We start from the raw sequence: 22,910 nt of genomic DNA on the forward strand, positions 1-22,910 counted from the left end.
TAAAGATATAGTTCACAAAAATAAAAATCTGACATCATTCACTCGCCATCAAGCTGTTACAAATCAAAAGAAAATATATTTTAAAGAAAACATGTAACCCAACAACTGACATTTTTTTCATACTATGGAAGTGAATGGGTACCGGCAATTATTTGCTCCCCAACATTCTTCAGAATATCTTCATTTGTGTTCAACAGAAGAAAGAAGCTCATACAGTTTTGAAACAACTTTAGGGTGAATAAATGACTGAATTTTCATTTTTTGGCTGAACTATCGTGAAATTAGCAGTTTATGGTTTTTACCTTTTTTCACTGGCCATGTTGAGCTGGAATACAGTGATTATAAAAGCCATATATTCTTTTTTTTTGACATTACTTTGTGTTATTTGAGCTGCGAGGAGAAACAGGGTTTCCTGTGAAGAACAACCAGCTTTGTGTTCAACATGTAATAAAAGTCTCTCACAGAGAGCCACAGTCTGGGTTTTCCTCCGCTTGTGCTGAAGGGGTGGAGAGTTTCCAAAACTCTGTCAGCGTAGCGCAAGCTTCCTTTTAGGGTTATAAAACACAAGAGTCCTCCATTTTGTGTTAACGTAGTTTGAGCGATGTGACATGGATTATTATTGCAGACAAGGTGATTGTCTTTTTCATGCCCTTAAAATAATTAAAACATGAAGTGAATGTTATGTGTGTATATAATGTGTTATGTGTGTGAATATATGTGTGTGTGTGTATGTATGTATGTATGTATGTGTATATATATATATATATATATATATATATATATATATATATAATATATATATTACACACACACACACACACACACACACACACACACACACACACACACACACATATATATATACATGTATTTATTAATTTTATAATATAATTTTCAACACAGTGTTGTGGGTACAAACCACTCAGGCCTGATGTGTATAAAATATAACTAGTTATTATTGGTACAATGTTAAACATACTTTGTATGGGTAGGATTTTTTGAAACTTGAAAAAATAAGCATTTTAGGATTTTGGGGAGGAAACAAATGAAAGCAAAGAAAAGTGAAATGAAGAGGAAATAATGATCTGATGAAGGTTTTACACTGTTTCTAGATCACTAATCAGATGTAAGCAAATGTGTTACACTGAGCATGTGAACTCTTTTGAACAAAAATAGATTTCCTTTCTTCTTCGGATCATGCTGGAATCATCCATGGATCATCATGAATGGCTCATCAGGTTTTGCACAAACTAGCAGAGTCTCATGCCAGTTTCAATGATGCTCTGATTAAAGTAAAACATGGGTATAACAAATATGTTGATTTTAAACCTTTTTTCCTAAACTAAAATTATGCATGTAATTTTCTTTGATATATTGAAAAATATGTATTATATAGTTATGTATGTGTGTGTATATATATATATATATATATATTATATATATATATATATATATATACATATATATATATATATATATATATATATATATATATTTGTAAAATCATTAATTTAAGAAATGTGGTGTCAGCCTTGCATATAAACATGCATGACATAACTAGGGCAAGAATGAATGAAAGCCAGTGAGCAGCTAAGTCACATGCTTTAGTGAGATATTACACACTAACAGTTCCAGTAATCATACGTAGAAAAGACACTGACAGCACTTGAAAGGTCATCAGTCTCACTATAAGGAGTCTGCAGAGAGTTTGTAGAGAGAGTTTGTTTGTGAAGTGAGCGTATCTTTTCATTACTTTACGGTGTAAGTCAGCTCACTGCCCAGCAGCACGTCTGATCTGCTGGAGAGGGAGGGATGTGTGAAGATGAGCAGAGAGGCAGGACAGTCAGCAGCAGCAGTCCTTCAGGAACACCAGTCTGAGAAACACCATTTCAATTTTACTCAGGTAGGTTTTCCTTTAATCTTGCCAGGACATTAATGAAATGAAATGTATTTTAGACATTAGTGCATTGCAAAAAAATAATGCAAAAAAGGGCACCAACATAGACATTTTGAAACTTTGCAAAAGAAGATTCTCAGTTTGTTACTAAATAAATCATTTTAGCATTACATTTTAAATAAAAATATTACTAATCTCACTAATATTTCTGCTTTAGACAACATTTGTTATGATAATAAGCAGCTTGTTACATTACAAATATTGATTAACAAAAAATATGTGTTGAGGTTGTGTATTTGCACATCTTATCTGTATATTTATCATAGTTTACTGATAGATGTTTGCCGTGTAAATTAAACAGTTACAATACTTTAAGTGTCAATATTATACTGCAATTTAGGGAACTGTGGAAACTAATTCTTATTAAATTAATGCTAAATGTATTTGTTTAATTAATTAAGTATAGACATGATAACAATTCCGTTTCTACCAACCAAAGTGTTTCTCTAGGCTCATCTATCACAAGTCAATGAAATTAATCTTTTAACAAAGTACAAGTAAAAACTGCATTCCTTCATATAGGGATTTTATTTTATTTTATTATAAATTATTTTATTATTATTACTTAAGTCAAGTCTATTTATTATTTATTAAGTATGTTTAAAAATAGCTTATTATTGGTAATGCTAAGGTATTACAAATGACATTTCATAGTAAGTTTGATTGCAATGCTGTTAATAGTGTTAATAGTCTGTTTGTTTACATCTTTTATTGATTTTTCTGAACATTTGCCATATGCACATAAACTGACAGTCATCACTGATAAACTACTACTAAATATTGTAGAAACTTAATTTTCTGTAAAGTTGCTTTGCAATGATTAGTATCGTAAAAAGTGCTATACAAATAAACTTGAATTGAATTGAATATCTTTTTTCAAAGTATGTTCAAAATGCATTCCTGCTTATGGATTTTATTGTATTATTTTGAGTATTTAAGTTTATTGATTATTTATTAAGTCTGTTTTAAAATAGCTTATTATTGATAATGCTAAGGCTTGTTTAATATATATTAATATATATGTTTATATATGTTTAATATTTAATAATTGTTGTGTATGCATGTTTTTGTTTATTCATTGTAATTTATTGACAAATGATTATTTTGAATGTATTCTGATCTGCAATTGTACTCTTGCAATATAAAGCAAAAAGTCACATAATGTCTTCATCAAATAATGTGGAATATCTGAACTGAAAATAAAGGATGAAAAATGTAAACATTTGATTCAGGCTACAGGGGGATATATCACAAAGCTTTTAAAAACAAAAAACATTAAACTTTTCCAGCTGTGTTGATAGGATTTCGTACTAACTGTCTGACTAATTACAATGATAACCACAAAAACAAACATGCTACTCTAGAGTTTATTTCCATCTTTAAGTAGCCACTCCTGAACAAACTGAAAGTCCATAAGAACAGGAACTCAAGACTTCAGGCAATTAGACCTCCAGAAGCAGGGCTGAGCACCACATATTAAACACCTCATACCATAAATGAATATGTTTATTCAATTTGGTTTGGGTCTGTTTACTCTAATTTTAACTGAAAAGTATACAAGGGACCTACTTGTTACTGTTCAGAATATACACTGGCCGAAACTATGGCTCATGGTGGAGCAGTAGTGTTCACTACAAACACAGCAACTGTGATCTGACACAATGTATCTGAAACTAGAACCTTCATTAATTTACTGTATTACATTATAATTTATTATTAATATTAATTATATATATTAATGTATACAAAAATGATGAATGCATATGTCTATTCAGAAGTTTGTTGTCGTTAAGGTTTTTTTTTCTTTCTGAGAAGTTAAATTTCATTAAAATATGATAAAAACAGTAATACAAACTAAAATATCATTATTATTTTTTACATTTTAATTTAAATGTAAAATAACTATTTACTATTTGAATTTATTTTCAAATGTAGTTTATTAAAATATATATATATATTAAAACTGGATAAAAGTATTAATTTCTTTCTTTTTTATTTCTTTCTTCTTCTTTTTTTATCTTACCCCAAACTTTCTGAAGGATCATGTGACACTGAAGACTAGAGTAATGATGCTGAAAATTCAGCTTTGATCACAGGAATAAATTACGTTTGAACTTTTTTCTTCAAATTGTACTAATATTTCACAGAATGTATCTGTTTTTGTCAGAATGGTGTTCCTGTTTGGTTGTGTTTTCTGTCCCCATGTTTCTCCCTTGTTTGATATCATTCATTTGGTTCAGGTTTGTCTTGCTAATTACCCTCATTTAGTTCTGTATTTAAAGTGTTGTCTGTGCCTTGGTTCCTTGGTCCTGTGGTTTATACTATGTGATCTGTGTGTGTTCCTGCCTGCCCTGCGTGGATAAATAAAGACTGTTACTCGTTACACTCCATTGTCTCGGCGTTCCTCGCCTCCTCAGGAGCATTGTGACAGTTTTACTGTATCTTTGGTCAAGTAAATGCAGGCTTTTTAGGTTTTTTTTTAAGACCCTGCCTGTTTTTGCTGTAACCTCTGCAGGTAACTTCCTCGTGAGAATCAATGATCCAGTACAACTGCTCGTCTCCAGACTCGCTGTACGCTGCTGTGAATGCGTCATGGTGCTCCACCAGAGAGGACGAGTGTCACAACAGAACAGCGAGCCAGTCAGACCTCTGTCTGAGCCGCAGCGCTTACCTGGAGAAGTACCTGGGCCCTTGCCGTTCACCCTTCTTCCTGCCCACGTGCATCACCTACCTGCTCATCTTTGTAGTCGGCGTGCTGGGCAACAGCCTGACTTGTATAGTCATCGCCCGTCACCGCGTGATGCGCACAACCACAAACTACTACCTGTTCAGCTTGGCCATTTCTGACCTCCTCGTGCTGCTGCTGGGTCTCCCGCTGGAGCTTTATGAACTGTGGAGCAACTATCCCTTTCTGTTTGGCGTCACTGGCTGCTACTTCAAAACCTGCCTGTTCGAGACGGTCTGCTTTGCGTCTGTGCTCAACGTGACCGCCTTGAGCGTCGAGCGCTACAGAGCCGTGGTGCATCCTCTGCAGGCCAAACACGTGGCGACGCACGCTCATGCCAAGCGCGTTATCCTCGTGCTCTGGGCCATCTCGCTGTTGTGTGCCTTGCCCAATACCAGTCTGCATGGTGTGGAGACGTTTAAGCCCCGTTTTGGACTCACTTTCCCCGATTCGGGTGTGTGTACGGTGGTGCACGAGAGGTGGATCTACAATTTGCTGGTGCAGGTGACGTCGCTGCTCTTCTTCATCCTGCCAATGCTGACCATCACTGTGCTGTATGTGCTGATCGGCCTGCAGCTGCATCGAGAACGGGACTGTTTTGATTCAAAGATCGGGCTCAATCAGGATGGGGTAAATCAGAGGGCACGTCATCGGCAAGTCACAAAAATGCTCTGTGAGTGCCGTTTCCCCTGCCACACTTCCGCTGGTTGTTAGGAATGGTTATATGAAAATATAGATCGATTTGTTTTTTCTTTCTAAAAGATGTGAAGAAATGTAGCATTACATGGCTTGCTCAGCAGTGGATCCCCTGGAGTGAATGGGTGCCGTCAGAATGACAGTCCAAACAGCTGATAAAAACATCACAATAATCCACACCACTCCACTCCATCAATTAACGTCTTGTAAAGTGAAAAACTATTTATTTGTAAGAAACTAATCAATCATCAATCACAAATCAATCGTTGTTCTGTTCTGTTCTGTTCTGTTCTGTTCTGTTCTGTTCTGTTCTGTTCTGTTCTGTTCTGTTCTATTCTATTAGGATGTTTGAACGTTTAATATGAGCTCAGAATACATAATATAGCTTCCTCAAGTGAAAAATTCCATCCCCTGTTGTCTCTCACAGCAAAATCCACCAACATATTTATATAGAGCTGGACTTTTTGGACAGCTTTCGCTTGTAAATGGTGCTTGATCTCTCATTCAGATGAGATGAGATAATAATATTACGGGTAACTGACTCATATTTAAGCCAGAGACAACGGTTTGAAGTTAAAAACATCTTGATGGACTGGAGTGGTGTGGATTACTTGTGGATTATTGTGATGTTTTTATCAGCTGTTTGGACTCTCATTCTGACGGCACCCATTCACTGCAGATGATCCATTGTTGAGCAAGTGATGGAATGCTACATTTCTCCAAATCTGATCCCATGAAGAAACAAACTCATCTACATCTTGAATGGCCTGTATGAAACAACATTCACAACCCATTTTCTTTTCATATTTCCAAGTGTAAACAGGTATTCAACAAATCTATGGTCTTGGAAAGCCTGGATATATGAAGTAGAATAAGTTCAAAAGTGTGATTTCTCCATGAAGCACATTTTACAGGTTAAAATGAAAGTGTCCTCAGTGACTTTATCCCAAAATCAATATGCTGTTCAGGGGGTCCAGAAACCAACCAACTTTAGATTATGGAGCACATATTCATTATTATTAAGAGTTTTTCCTCAGTAAACTCCTAATTAGCTGCTTATTAATAGGAAGAAAGGTTGATATTGTAGTAGTTATGTTTAGGTATGGGGTTGGGGAATTAAAAATGCAGAAAAGACATTAATATGTGCTTTATAGTGCTAATAAACAGCCTGTAAAATGCATGCTAATAAGCAACTATTTAAGAGTGAATAGTGAATGTTCCCTTATCTAAAGTGTTATCAGACAAAATTGTTTTACTTTGGAGTAATTGGCATAGTAAGATCACAAATATGTATTAAGAAAGTAAAAAGGGTCAATTTTGCCTTCATGTTGACTTTAATGCCACGTTTAACTCTGGGTTGAGGAACATTTTACAGTTTTGAATTTGGGTTGATCAGTATGGCGTGTCAAGATGCATAATATCAGGGTCGTCAACATAATAACTCAAATCATTGCTTCTTAAATGTCGTGACCCATTTTAATTTCTAAGTGAACTATTCCTTTAAAACAGCTGAAGTAGACTTATGTTGCAATATTTCCACAGATGAATAAGCAACACATTGCATGCTTGTCATACTTATCTAGTCGATGCTATTAATCTTGTAAATATTTAAAACGAATGTTAACCCAAGGTTTAGAAATGCACGTTGTGAAATCATAAAACCTAGCAACTCAGGATTCAGTACGAGCAGTGTGGAAGAACATTAATAACAATCTTCCAATGTTCAGTATTCAGAGCTGAAAAACTCAAGTATTCTTTTTCTAAATATTATGCTGGAAAAAGAAATAAAGAGTCAAATCCCAGCTGTTTTAATTATGACACATTCTTGTCCTGTGCGTGAGCTTTTATAATCTGTCCTTATAAACAGAAAATACTAATCTGTGCTTTATCAGCCTCATACGATGTTATTATAAATACAAAGAGGATCTGATTTAGTAATAGCGTCCGTCTGCTTCTGGCTTATTGTACTAGCTGGTCAGCACTACGCTGTGTGGCCTTCCTCAACTGATTTCAACATGTACTTTGATACTGAGATACAAACAAAATACTTCAGATCTAGTCATGTATTCTCAAGTTCATAAACACTGTCAGTAGTGCAGATGTGTGCCAGGAGTAACAGTTTGTTTAATAGATCTGGAAGTGTATCTGGACACTTTAAATGTGTGAATGTCATTGCATTAGATAACACAGTAGTGTCATCTGCAAACAAATGATTTTAGAGCTTTTCTCAGAACTAACGTCACTTTTCATAGCCTATTTTTACAATGACTATTAAAGGAACAGTTTACCAAAAATTAATTTTTGCTGAACATTTACTCACCCTTAGGCCATCTGATGCAGATGAGTTTGTTTCTCATCCAAACAAATTTGGAGAAATTTAGCATCACATCACTTGCTCACCGATGGATCCCCTGCAGTGAATGGGTGCCGTCAGAATGAGAGTCCAAACAGCTGATAGAAACAATAATCCACACCACTCCAGTCCATCAATCAATGTCTTGTGAAGTGAAAAGCTGTGTGTTTGTAGGAAACAAATTCCTCATTAAGATGTTTGAACTTCAAACCATAGCTTCTGGCCAGAATATGAGTCTGCTATCCATAATGTGGCCTTTTCCAGTGAAATATGCAAAAATAGTCCAAAACGGTTCTAGACAAATATTTTGGTGGATTTTAATATAAGAGACAACAGGGGATGGAATTTTTCACTGGAGGTAACATTTTGGCCAGAAGCAATGGTTTAAGTTAAAATGCGTTAATGATGGATTATTTCTTACAAACACACATATTTTCATTTCACAGGATGTTAATTGGTGGACTGGAGTGGTGTGGATTATTGTGATTTTTTTTATAAACTGTTTAGACTCTCATTCTGACGGCACCCATTCACTGCAAAGCACCCATTGGTGAGCAAGTGATGTAACACTAAATTTCTCTGAGTCTGATTCCATGAAGAAACAAACTCATCTACATCTTGGATGGCCTGAGAGTGAATACACAACCTGTGTTTTGGTGATTTTTAGTGAATGTATGAATTGAATGTTTTAGTGAATGTATCAGGTTCATAGTCTCCTAAAAGTTAACCTCTTTATCTATGAACATGATCCACTTATCTTTGAAAACCACTAAATAATATAAAATATAATATATTTAATAGATATCATTTGTTTTATTTATTATTATTATTTGGTGCTGAATTGAATTTATTATGCACATTTACTTTAATATGCAGTTTCTCTTGCTGTGTATTTGACAGGTGCATTGGTGATTGTGTTTGGGATCTGCTGGGCCCCGTTTCACATCGATCGTGTCATGTGGAGCTACATTGATGACTGGACTGCAGAGAACCACCATGTCTTTGAGTATGTGCATCTTCTTTCTGGTGTCTTCTTCTACTTGAGCTCAGTGGTCAACCCCATCCTGTATAACCTCATGTCTTCACGCTTCAGAGAAATGTTCCGTGAGGTGGTGTGTCAAAAAAAACATCGTCAGCTCTCAATAAGTAAGGTCACATTACGTAGCGTTGTTTCTGCCTCTTTTTCTGCCTCCAATTCTGTCTCATTTTCTGTCAGATTCAACCCTCGTGGGCTGCCACACACTCTGTAGCTATTTCATTCAAACACTATCATTTATAGTTGCACTGTCAAAGTATTCAGTGCTGTGTATACAATTACATTAATGAGTGCTCATGTAATCATGTTAATATTCAGAGATATTGCAAAAAAGCCAATATACACACAGATATATACAAACACAATATATACACCTCCATTCAAAAGTTTGGGGTCGGTACAATTTATAAATGTTCATTCAAGATGTAGATGAGTTTGTTTCTTCATGGGATCAGATTTAGAGGAATGTAGCATTCCATCACTTGCTCACCAACGGATGCTCTGTAGTGAATGGGTGCCGTCAGAATGAGAGTCCAAACTCACAATAATCCACAAGTAATCCACACCACTCCAGTCCATCATTAAGATGTTTTTAACTTCAAAATGGAAATCTCTAATGCTCATCAAGGCTGCATTTATCTGATTAAGAATACAGTAATATTGAGAAAATATAATTTGAAAAAACGGTTACATTTTATTTGGTGTTCTTGTTACAGTGTAATACACATTTAAGTACTGAGTAATATTCATTAACTACATGTACTTACTATATGGTTAGGGTTAGGATTAGGGTTTGGTTTATAGGGTTACTTGAACGCAATTTTGCATAATTTATTGTTATTATAATACTAAGTACATGTGTAACAAGGACACTGTAAAATAAAGTGTTACCCCATGTGAATATATATTAAAATCTCATTTATTCCTGTAATATAAAGCTGAATTTTCAGCATCATTACTCCGGTCTATTTTTCAGTCACATGATCCTTCAGAAATCATTCTAATATGCTGATTTGATGCTCAAGAAACATTTATTATTATCTATAATGAAAACTCTTGAGCAGCTTCATATTTTTGTGGAAACTATTATGTTTTTTTCCCCAGGATTCTTTGATGGGAAAGTTCAAAAGAGCAGCATTTTTCAATAGAAATAGTTTGTAACAATACAAATGTCTTTACTGTCGCTTTTGATTCATTTAATGCATCCTCGCTGAATAAAAGTATAATTTTCTTTAAAAAAAAATTAAAAAATAAAATAGACCCCAAATGTTTGAATGTATGAGTGCAGACACACACACAAAAAAAAAAAACACACAAAAAAACTCTTTACACTTTGACATCAAAACAGTATAATTTCTAATCTAATATAAAACACATTTTCTTGTGTTGTTCAGTTTTTAATAACATTTTTAATTGATTGTTATCATTGTTTTACATTGCATGTAAACACACTTAGTGATGTCATCAGATATAAGCATCTCTGAAGCCTTTCTTTAAAATTAAAAACCTTAAAAAAGTCATTTATATCAAGCAACTTACGTTTTTCACAGATATTTGGAAACTAGTTAGTATGAGTGTCATAGCCTTATGGGCAGCGCTCTGACTCCAGGTCTTTTCTCCTCTCCTCTCCTCCTACTGTCCTGTCTAATACAAGCCCAAACATATGTCTTTAAAAGAAAATGGTCAGTTAGATCGTATATTTCTTCTCAGTGTAAATAGTTCCATGAGAAGCCCAAGCATCAAGTTTTACGTGTCACCAAGCAACACACAGACTGAAAACCGGACTGGAACAACGTATGTGAGTGGAGCAGAGCTCAGCAACTTCTGTTCTGTAGGAATGCAGTTATCACAGTGAATCTGAAATATTCTAAATATGTTCTATATGAATGAATGTTGAGAGCTATAGTCATGTCATGTTGATTCTGCAGATGTTTGTATGCTGATGACAGATCTGTCAAACTCCAGTTTATTGGTCTCCTCCACCTGTTTACTTCTCTGTTTACTTATCTTCATCTGTCTGCTTCTTTCATACACGACGCAGAGCAATACATCACCTGTCAGATCCAAGATTATAAAAAGTGCTTGCATTTCACTGATTATGTCAGGGGACATTGCTAAGTAATGTATATATTTATACATTGTTCTAAGTTATGTAAATATTCCTAATAGCCAGATCTGGAGGACAAGTATCTTCTGTTGTTACTCATGTCCTTGTTTTTAAATGCTTTTTCAATTATTATATAAATTCATTTGTATTCCTACATAACATCATGTTTATTTCAATGCTTTTTATTTCTTCATGCTTGGAAATCTAATCATTTTAGATTAACGTTGAACACTTTCAATGAAATATGCATCCTTATGTCAAATGCATTAGCTATCCATTAAAATGAACAGAAAAATCTGATGAATTGTTATTGTCACACTTGTATCTGTTATGATTAATATGTGTGAAAACACTTCAAAAGAACTGCACTAATTTTTATAACCTGCTATGAAATATACAATTAAATATCACCATTTCATTCCACCAGTTAATGCTTTAATAAAAAAATAGCTATTATTATTTAAAAAAAATATATTTTTTTAGCATTTAAGTATTAAGTATTTTAATAAATCATTTCAATCATTTTAAGTCATCCTCTGGTCCTCTCAGAAGTCCACTGAAGCCCCCTAGTGAGATATATTTTTGACTGAAAGGCAGTGTGTTGTGTATTAATTTTTTTTATTGATTTTTTTTTGTTGTTGATTGATTCTTCCACCATTGTACATAAAATTAAAAAAAAAATGCAGAAATCAAACAACAGTACAACTTCTATACATTGCATTTCTGAAGTCTTCAATGAATGACCGTAGAGAACTTTGTAACATCAGATCAAACGTATAGGTACTGTAACTATGATCCATTAAAAAAGAATATCAGCAGTAGCATAAGTAAACACATAATACAGACAATAGCCTTTATACCAACAAACAACATAACAAATATAGCATCTTATTAACAAAATTCCCCTTACTACAGAAAAAAATCCCCTTAAATACAGTCTCTCTAAAACAAGTACAAACAATGAGAACTGAAAATTTATGCATGTCAGTAGATTTTCAGAATTTGACCAATGAAACTTTACAGCAGCGTACTTCCTCTCAAACTGTGCCACATCAAACTTCCGCTTGCAGCCAGCATAATTCATAAAGTGAATTTTGCCAAAGATGGGCCTCTCTGCCCAGCCCTGGTCATGGATGCCACAGACGGACCACATGCAACCTGCAAGAATAATAAACAGAATAATTCATATAATCAAATACAAAAAAAGTTCGGTAAGAGGTCAGTTTTTGAAAGAAGTTTCTTATGCTTACCAGGGCTGCATTTATTTGATCAAAAATGCAGTAAAATCTGTAATGCTGTGACATATTATTACAATTTAAAATAAGTATTATTTTTATTGGAATATATTTTAAAATGCAATTTATTCCTGTGATGCAAAGCTGAATTTTCAGCATCATTACTCCAGTTTTCAGTGTCACATGATCCTTCAGAAATCATTCTAATGTGAGGATTTGCCAAAAATACATTGTATGGGTCAAAATGATTGATTTTTCTTTTATGCCAAAAATCATTAGGATATTAAGTAAAGATCATGTTCCATGAAGATATTTTGTAAATTTCCTACTGTAAATATATAAAAATTAGATTTTGATTAGTAATATGCATTGCTAAGAACTTCATTTGGACAACTTTAAAGATGATTTTCTCAATGTTTGGATTTTTTTGCACCCTCAGATTCCAGATTTTCTAATTGTTGTATCTCCAAATATTGTCCTGTCCTAACAAACCATGCATCAATGGAAGCTTATTTATTCAGCTTTCAGATGATGTATAAATCTAAATTTAGAAAAAATTACCCTTATGGTCCAGGGTCACATACACACACACACACACACACACACACATATATAATAATATATAATACATATATAATATAATATAATATAAATAAAAGCCTACTACTACTTTGATAATTTATTATAAGAATTCATTTGATGTGCTAGAGCAATTTAAGCATCAGGTTTCTCACCCACATATCCATCTAAAGACAAACGGTCATTCAGAAATACAGCAATAGAGAGGGCTTCTTCAGGAGATGCAGTCCATTCCAGGATCTTTTTTGCCCAGTTCATGCGCAGAAAGCCATGCATCTTCCCTTCTAACACCAGCTGACGCTACAACACAGCGGGAGACTTCATTTCAATGCATTTACTGGGTCGATTCACTGGCTTTGTCATTATAGCAGTGGTTTTGAGATACAAAAATGACAAAAACTATACTATGAAACCACACTGTTTCAGGTGAAACTCTAATGTTGAGCTACCTGTGCAGCGTTCCACAGCTGGTCATGGGTCTTGGCGTTCTCCAGCTGCTCTTTTGTGTAAAGGTACTGTCTGCAGTCCTTAGCATGATCCTGCAGAGTCTTCTTCGCCCAATCATACGCACCTGTGCACAGAGATGTACAATTTAAACAAAGGCCTGGAATGAGCTCGCAAATTATATAAAGTTTTAAGCATAAACTCAACTTTGTTCTAATAAAACAAGGCTTTAACAGTCTTTATTTTTGCATCTCAAGTAAATGAATTCCTGATTTAAGGATGTTTAGATATTTGAACTAGAAAACGACAAAATACTGATATTTACTGATATATTTATTCTTTGCAGTGCATGCACCAATGCCACGACTATATGAATTTAAGACTTCCTGCTAGAATTTAAAACTTTTTAAGAGCTGCAGAAAGCCTGTGAGCGATTAAAACGAATGAGACAGTGCTCACCTGAAGTGTTGTCATAGTTGTGGTTGTAGAAGCAGAAGTTGTCAGCGGGCTCCCGGCGCACCACCAGCTCCTCAGTAAAAGACGCCACAGACTGGCGTTCTTTTCTCGTTTGACCTGCTTCACCACACGCTGAGCAGACAACTGACCTTCAAGAGAAAACACGCCAACTATTATAACCTCTAAACTACATCTATAAGAAAGTAGATGTTGTAAAATAAAGATCAAAAATCAATCTCTCACTCTCATGTTTTTCCAAACCTGCAGGACTTCAGTGGGTCACAATGTATTTTGTCAATCCAGCAATATTGTTTTGAACCCCATTTATAGCACTGCATGAACAACATAAAAAAAAAGCAAACTGACCAGCGTGGATCCATGGGGAGAGATGGCTGAGGGCATCACAGTTGGGATTGTTTCTGTGATGGTCAATGAACGACTCCAGCATGGCCATGCCACCACAGGAGCCCGGCTGAGCCCAGTCCACCTCTCCAACACTGCACTCCACCTCAAGAGACGACAGCACCTCCTCCAGTCCACTGGCTGAAACACAGATTTTGAAAAAGGAAGAAGATGGGAAAACTTAAAACTTAAAATTTAATATAGAACCAGGGTTTAAAGTCACAATGCATTTGAGAATGCTAACAATGAACAAAACATAAAATGTACTTCACAGTTTACAACAGACAAAGGATCAGCTAAGCATAAAAAAAAGAAAAGGAAAACAAAAAATGAAATTGAAATATTTCAGTTTGTGTGCAATGAATCTAGAATATAAGAAAGTTTGCTTTTTTGAATTAAATAACAAAAAATAAAGAACTTTTCCATGATATTTTAATTTTTTGAGATGTATTTGTATATTATCATTCCAAATCTACTATTTTTACTGCAAAAAAAAGATTAAATAATAATAATAAATATATTATTTAATTTATTATTATTGTTATAATTTTTGGGGAATAATTTCATTTATAATAATACTAATTATTAATACTAATCAACAATAATATTAATAATAATTAGTCAAAACAATGTCAAATATTTGTATTATATATTATTTAATATTATGAAAATTAAATAAATTAAAGAATACTATTTTAATGTCAAATAATTATATTAGATAAATATTAAAATAATAATGTACAATATATATTATTGTTTTTATTGTTGTTGCAATTATTATTAATAACAACTATTACATTAATTATAATAAGCATTACCACTAACTAACAACAATAAAAAATATTTTCTTATTATTATTATTCAAGTTATTAAAAAAATGAATCAATAAAGAAATATTACCATTCCACTAATACTATTGAGCTACATTACATACATTTACCAAAGTTTTCTTTTCTTATTTTTTCCCCCCTCGCTTGCTTTGCTTGTTATTTTAATATTTAAACATCATTTTAAATTTTATTTCATTTATTTTATCAAATACTTGTATTTGAAAATCAGCATTTTTAAACCAGATTTATGCAATTCATATGATCGTACTTCAGGTCAGAATCCATATAAAACTTTACATCAAAATGGAACAAGCTCATCTCTGTTCCAGCTACAGTGCAATCCTTGATCAAACCTTTGCTGCACGAGAAGCAGAGTGTGGATGAGTGTCCACAAGAGGAATCTCTCTGAGGAATTCTGCCAGAAGTTTAGTGATTTTGCCTCGTATTGTCCTGGCTCCATATTCCAGCTTCCCAGACGCTTCCCATCAACCTCAATTCAGAGCAGCTGGAAAATGTAACAGTTTCAAATCAGTACACGAGCACATGGCATGCAAGAACTGAGCACGAGCACAAGACTATAAAAATAATAATGACTAAAACACCTGAATGAAAGGGACATCAGACGGAAGGTGTTTCTTAATCTTCTCAATCCACTGGAGAGGGATCCTGAGGGGGTTAAAGTCAGTGACTACTGCTCCAAACTTCCAGTTTTTAACAAAGCTTGGCAGCGTCTGTCCAGGTTCTCCTGACAGCAGATGGAACTGAATATCCAGGCTTTTGCATTCCTGTAACCAGTGTTGGGGAAAGTTACTTTTAAAAGTAATGCCTTACAATATTGCGTTACTCCCTAAAAAAGTAACTAAATACGTTACTTAGTTACTTTTTATGGAAAGTAATGTGTTACATTACTTTTGCGTTACTTTCACGTTACTTTTTAAATATGAGCAGGGCTTGATTGTTTTTAATATAAGAAGTTCTATTTATAGCAAATGTAAAAGCCCTTTCACACCAAAAAGTGTAATGAATAAACCTCAGGCTGAAGGAAAAGTAGATTCACGTCTGTACAGTAGAACACAGGAGAACAAGGTTCAACACTCTTCAGCAATAAAAAAAAACAATGAAGCACAATTGTTAGTTTATCTAAAGTCATTTTTGATTATTAGTGGTTGAACTGGATCATTAAAGGTCAGCAGCAAAGACACTGTTAATAAAATGGGAATAGATACATTTGTGTTATTTAATATATTTAGTTATTGCAGGTTTGCATTTCACTGTTTTGATTAATTTTGATGAATACTAAATCTGTTTTGTTTTTTGTTTTTTTTTGTGAGTGGGATGAATTAATGCACATTCACATTTAGTCTAGAACTACAGTAACATCATGTTCACACAGCGCACACAACGCCTCCATACTTCCGATTTCTCCCAATATGGGAAGAGGAGGCTTGTCAGTCAAAAAATGGGAATACAAAGTAACTGGCATTACTTTTTTTGAAAAAGTAACCCAGATATTTTCTTGTAAATTAAAAAGTAATGAGTTACTTTACTAGTTACTTGAAAAAAGTAATCTGATTACGTAACTCGCGTTACTTGTAATGCATTACCCCCAACACTGCCTGTAACAAACAGATTTTATTAAATGTCCCTACACCTAGGAGTGCAGCCCTGGCTCAGAAACACCGGTTATGGAAAGGGGTGTGGTCTAATTCAGTAGCTCAATTTAACAAATAATAAGCACAGCAGACACATCAAACACTCAATGACAGACCATGACAGATGTAATGATCTCTCTAATTAAAGTGGAGATGTAGTATTTCTGTACCTTTGCCACTTTGCGCAAGTCCTTTCAGCATAAAGTTGTACTGTCTGTGGGTCACTTCCAGATATCGAGGCACCAATCAGAAGCAGTCTTGCAGAGGAAGATTCTCAGCCAGAGCCAGCAACTGAGCGTAGATCAATGCCCAGTTATCTTCAGCACAAACAACAGCAATGTACAGCAACATTCAAAAGATTTTTTCATGAAATGAATACTTTTATTCAGCAAGGATGTATTAGATTGATCAAAGTAACAGTAAGGGCATTTATAATGTTAAAAAATACACACACACACACACACACACACACACACACACATATATATATATATATATATATATATATATATATATATATATATGTATCATGGATTTTCACTTTTGATTAATGTATTTTTATTTTTTGTCATTTTATTTGAATGTCAACATTTGTGAGATTTAGCCAGTTGAAACAGTGTTGATGTTAAATGATATAATTTTGTGATATATAGCATCGTATTTAACATTAAATGCTTTTATGTTGGCTGTTTTCAAATTTTAAATTACATGAATATAAATACATATATGTAATTTCATTATTTTCAAAAATATATACTGCATTTTTGTGTATTTATATATATACATAATAAATATACACAGTACACTCAAATATTAACGAAAACTTATTTTGGATGCGATTAATCATTTGACAGCACTACAAATATATAAATATATACATATTCATAAGAATTATATTAAAAGTCATATAGTGGTAGATGGCCTCTTTGAATAATTTTACAAATGTTTCTGTTTATTTCCGATAACAACACACTGGCTGATGCATCATCATCATCCTGCACATGCTAATACGTATCTAAATATGTTACAATTAAAAAGTAAATGCACATTGTTCAATCTAAACCTATTAGGCAGCACAACAGTTTTCAACACTGACAATCATGAGACACAGAAGACTGGGCTAATGGTGCTGAAAATTCAGCTTTGCATCTCAGGAATAAATTATACTTTAAAATATATTGAAATAGAAAACGGTTATTTTAAATTACATAAAAAATATGAATGGCATTTATCTTATGATCATGTTACATATTTTTTTAATGAAAATTGTTAAACTTGTACACCAGGGTTACATAATGTTACATACATGTTGGCTGGCTGTGATTAAACATTTATCACCAAATAAGTTGCTCTATTTATTTAATTCATAAATGAAAAATGTCCAGGAGTGACTTTTATCTTTGACATTTACAGTCAACAAACTAATTACTGTGGGGTTGATTATTTTAGCCACTTGTATCTAAAATGTAAACTTTTGAATTATGTAAGCTTACTGTTCACTCTAAAAAAATATGGTTCTCTAAAGGTTCTTTACATGCAGTAATGGATTTATTTAGAACCATAGCATTCTGAAGAACCATTTTATGCTGAAACGTTTCTTTGTGTTAGAGTTTAGGGTTCTTTATTCCCGCCCTTTTGTTTTTCAACCACTTAATCTCACCAAAATGATGAACTATGTATTTTATGTATTATGTATTTATTCATATTCAGTGTCAATTGTCATTCATTAATGTATTCAGCTAATAACTGTTGTCATGAGCACTGACAATTTTGCATGTCAGTAAAAACATATTTAATTCACACAACATGCTGCTGTTGTTGTTATTGTTGTTGTTGTTTTAATGTAAAACCCTAATGGAGGCTGCACTCTAAGATGCCTCATTACTGATTTTCTGGAGCTCAGCCATCCTACTACACAGACTGTCAACACAATCTCAACAGGTAAATAATTTCTTTCTTAAAATGTCTATAAATTATAACTTTCAAATGCTAATTGTTTTTTTCTATTGGTCTTTTCTGTTTTTAGTTTAAGAGAACAGGATACAACTCTCCTCTTCTTCACTAAGTAACAAAGATATTGAATTTATGGTCCATATTGTTACATTTTTTATTACTAGGGTTTATGCATTAACATACCAATCTATCCTATAACTTCCTTCCTTTTAACATTGTGAAGTTCTCACATACTACTTTTGGCTTTCATAAACAACTGTTTTCACATAAATAACTGAAAGGAGACACATATCTAAACTCAGTTATGCATTTCACATGCTGTCACATCCTACAACCTCATCATCTGCAGAGAGAAACTGCCATTCAGTCACAACAAAATACAGATAATGATTAACTTAATGGCATCAGAGGATTGTGACGATATTCCACTGGAGCTTGGTCTTCAATACACTATTTTGTTATATTTTACTTCAAGCATTTATTAGAACACTGTCTTTTTTGCTACAATTTCAGGTCATTAAATAAAATAAAAGTACCTAATTGACATGCTGGTGTTGTCGTTGATTTTATGTAAAACCCTAAAAGACACTTCAAGATATTATAAGACAAGGCAGATAGAGATGTAAAATATATATATTAATTATATTGATATACTAATATTAATGAAAAACTAACACCATTAAGGTCCTATATAGCATTTTCAAAGCATGGTTCTATTTGGAACCCTATAAAAAAGTTTCTATTTAGCACTAAAAAGGGTTCTGCTATTGTTACAAGCCAAAGAACCCTTTTCTGGTACTGTTTAGAACCATTTTTCTTAAGAGTGATAGGACTAAAACATTCTGAAATTATAGCATGGTTCTAATTTCACCATTAATGAATTAATTAAAAAGAATAACATTAATAGTAACATTTATTAATATTAAAGTCTGGTTGAAGTTATGTAGGCTACCAACTAAACAAACAATAAGGAATGACTGTTGGCACATTAGTTAGACAGAGTGTATAGCCTATGCTCCTCATGATACCCCTGGCAAATCAGCTGCTGTAATCATTAAACCAAACATAAGGACACAATCTACAAATGAACAATCTAAATAAACAGGTTTAACCAAAAGCGTTTTCTACATGCTTGTACAACATCAGAAACAGCAGAAGATGTTGATTAAATTGTTACCGAAAACATTTTCTGTGATCTGAAGAGCACTAATAATTTAATAATTTAATAAGCCGAACAGGAAACTCATGAATATTCATGTAAGCTCCGCCCAGTGCCACAGAAAATCTCAGACACCAAATATTTCAGAACACCGGCGCTGTCCGCTGGCTCTCTCTGGCGCTTCAGGTTGCGCTTGTTTGCAGACATACTGCTATAATGTTGAAGTGTGTTTGGGTCGCTGATGGCACGGAGGAGCAGCGCTCTTCTGCTGTTTCTGATGTTGTACAAGCATGTAGAAAACGCTTTTGGTTACTTAACGTAACCTCGGTTCCCTGAGATAAGGGAACAAGCATTATGTATGGGAAAACTTATTTTTTCCATTCTGCTGAAGCCTGATTTGTTCATGTTTGTGTAGCTGCACAAACCAATAGCACTTCAGCCCGCCAAAAGGGGCAGGGCCAACCGCTATATAAGTCATATAAGTCGGCCCGTAGCGCCATTCATCAGATCATTCGACTGAAGCGACGATTATCGATTCATGCAGCTTGTAGTGTGGCAAGTGACATAACGCCCGTTCTCTTATCTCAGGGAACTGAGGTTACGTTTAGTAACTGAAAGCGTTCCCTTTCGAACGTTCACTCTCATTATGTATGGGAACGAATTCAATCACACCACGCTACGAGCAACAATCACATGCTGCTCTGCAAGCCCAGTGTTAGAGCACTAATAAGGGCCCTAAGGGACTTAGGCATTATCTCACCCCAAGCTTAGCTGAGGGCATGAGAAATCACTACCCACATGGAAGGTTAGAGGCGGGGATGTCTAAGTAATAGAATCTGGCAAAAGTGCGTGGCGACAACTAGCTGGCTGCCGCACAGATCTCACTGATAGATATGCCGCTGGACCATGCCTATGAGGAGGCCATTCCCCTTGTGGAGTGGGCTCTCACACCAATAGGGCATTCCAGTCCTTCTGATGCATAAGCCAGAGCTATTGCATCAACAACCCAACGAGACAGTCTCTGCTTGGTAACCAGTAGACCCTTCTGGCGGCCTCCAAAGCAAACAAACAGTTGTTTAGACTGCCTAAACAGTTTAGAACATTCCACAAAGACTCTCAGAGCCCTAACAGGGCAGAGAGTGTTCGGTCCCTGCTCGCAGTCTGCAGCAGGGAGTGCCAAAAGGGATATTACTTGCACTCTAAAGGGAGTAGAGAGCACTTTAGGAACATAGCCGTGTCTCGGTTTCAAAATGACCTTGCAGTCATTGAGCCCAAACTCAAGACACGAGGTGCTGTCTGACAGCGCTTGCAAGTCACTGTGACGAGTGGGGCGGGGCCGAGAGCCATGGGAACGGAGCGAGGCCGGTGGAGTGATTGGGAAATGAGCAACACCTGCTCCACTCACCGGTCTCGAGTCCCACGGAGGAGATCGGAAGGATACAAAAGAGGAGCGACAACAGTGAAGGACGAGAGAGGACCAGGCCTGGGCTTTATTTTGTGGTTTGGTTTTTGTTTGTGCGCGGCAGTCGCCCATGGGGGCTGTCCCGCTGCTTTATGTTCATTTGGTTATTAAAGTTTTATTTGAGTGTCCACCCGTTCCCGCCTCCTTCTTCCCGTGATTGTGAAGTTTTTATCATTACACTGGTGCTGAAACCCGGGAGGAAGGAGGGACGCGCTGCCGAAGATCCCTCGCCGCTGGGGTGAATCCGCGGTGCCATGGAGCAGGGCGTAGCAGTCTGGCGCCGTGCACGCTCGAGGCGGTGGGCTGGAGTGAGTTGCCGGGGACGGACGAACTCCCTGCCGGCCGCCCGCGATGTGGAGGGACGGCTGCCATCCGTGAGGGAGCGGAGGAGTCGGCGCCGTTCGCCAGGAGGCCGGAGCCTGCTGACAACCCATGGAATGAGGAGGAGCAGGGAACGGGGGACTCCTGCCGGCTGCCCAAACCCGGAGGAGCCGTCGCCGTCCACCGGGCGGCGGAGGAGTGTCGTGCCGTTCATACTTGCCGTTTTACTTCGTAAAAGTGCGTAGGGCCAGGGACTGTCCAAACAGAAGGACTGTATACTGATAGGCCACTCCCTCAAATGCAAATTTCAAGAACGGTCTGTGATGGGGTGCTATGTGGATGTGAAAGTAAACATCTTTCAAATCCACTGTCAAAAACCAATCCTCGTGGCTAATACGCGGAGAATCTTTTTGATCGTCATCAAATTCTCTCGGGAGGTAATATGGTCTACATTTCAAACTGATGAATTCAAGATCGGGAGCGCAGTAACGATGAAGGATTGTTGAATTGTTACACCAGCGCTGATTTACCATGAGAGAAATACCCCCTCCTTTAGATTTGAGGGATAGTTTGACTGACCTGTCGGCTCTGAAGATAGTGAAGCCAGGGGGGGTTACCGCCTCGTCAGAAACCGATTGATCCAGCCATGTCTCTGTAAAGCAGAAAGCCGAGCAGTCCCTGTAATTCCTGTCCATTTGTGTTAAAAGCAGAAGTTCATCCATTTTATTTTTAAGGGATCGCACATTTGATAAGATCAATGCCGGTAGTGGGGGCCGGTAGGACCGTCTCCTGAACCTGGAGACCACTCCAGTTCTCCGTCTTTTTGTGCTAGATGTATTTCCCCATGGTGGCAATCCAGTGTTGTTTACATCCAGTATATCCTCTGGAATGTTGGCAAATAATTCCAAATTGTCAGATGTAATCCTCCTGATATGTAACAACTCCTCACGACTATATGATGTGATGCACAATGTTTTCCTCACATATAACGCAGACAAAAGTGCAAAAAATAATAGCAGAGCAGGTACCGGGGGCAAGCCTCCCGGCAGCCATTTTGTAGCACATAGCGAATAGGTGAGCTCGTCGTGGACGGCTGACAAGAACGGTGCTGGGCACTAACAGGAGGATTGCTGGTAGGTCTCTGGCAGTAACCATTCGTCCAGTAAGCCATGGGCAGGCTCGCCCGGAGTCGACCACTCGAGGCCCAGATCCTCCACAGCCTTTGCGAGGATGTGGATTAGCTCACCGTCTGGCTTCGCCCCCGGCACCTGAGAAGGAGGGGCTGCTGCTGATGGAACAAGGTGACCCGCGAGCACAGACATGAAAGGCTCATGCACTCGCAGGAAGAGCATGAGCCATCAGCGAGCACAGGCTCTGCGTGGGCACGGCCGAGGCAGGCGGCGCACTAGCTGTGTCCGTCTTTATCGTGCAAGAACCCCTTGCATGAACCACACTCACGGCGCGACATTTGTAACAACACGTGCTGAAATTGCTCTTAGAAATTTGATCTTTCGCTCCGGATGCCTGCAGTGATGCTTACGTC

General features: G+C 36.1%; 1 protein-coding gene and 1 pseudogene across 3 annotated transcripts; one reads left to right on the top strand and one right to left on the bottom strand.

Annotated features, from left to right (window-relative positions):
• Positions 1–1,727: 1,727 nt before the first annotated feature.
• LOC109064241 (neuromedin-U receptor 1-like) lies at positions 1,728–11,304 on the top strand. Of its 3 annotated transcripts, none has more exons than XM_042717971.1 (4): positions 1,728–1,903; positions 4,473–5,355; positions 8,632–8,877; positions 10,478–11,304. In XM_042717971.1, the coding sequence occupies exons 2-4, from the start codon at positions 4,494–4,496 to the stop codon at positions 10,480–10,482; spliced, it is 1,113 nt and encodes a 370-aa protein (XP_042573905.1). In that variant the 5' UTR covers positions 1,728–1,903; positions 4,473–4,493; the 3' UTR covers positions 10,483–11,304. The 3 variants fall into 3 exon arrangements, with proteins under 3 accessions (XP_042573905.1, XP_042573904.1, XP_018936785.2); XM_042717970.1 differs by having other exon boundaries at positions 10,487–11,304; XM_019081240.2 differs by lacking the exon at positions 10,478–11,304 and having other exon boundaries at positions 8,632–9,216.
• A 228-nt stretch (positions 11,305–11,532) lies between these two features.
• On the bottom strand, positions 11,533–22,719 carry LOC122136294 (annotated as a pseudogene).
• Positions 22,720–22,910: the final 191 nt, after the last annotated feature.

The sequence above is a fragment of the Cyprinus carpio genome, chromosome B2, assembly GCF_018340385.1.
Source record: "Cyprinus carpio isolate SPL01 chromosome B2, ASM1834038v1, whole genome shotgun sequence".
Taxonomy (NCBI): domain Eukaryota; kingdom Metazoa; phylum Chordata; class Actinopteri; order Cypriniformes; family Cyprinidae; genus Cyprinus; species Cyprinus carpio.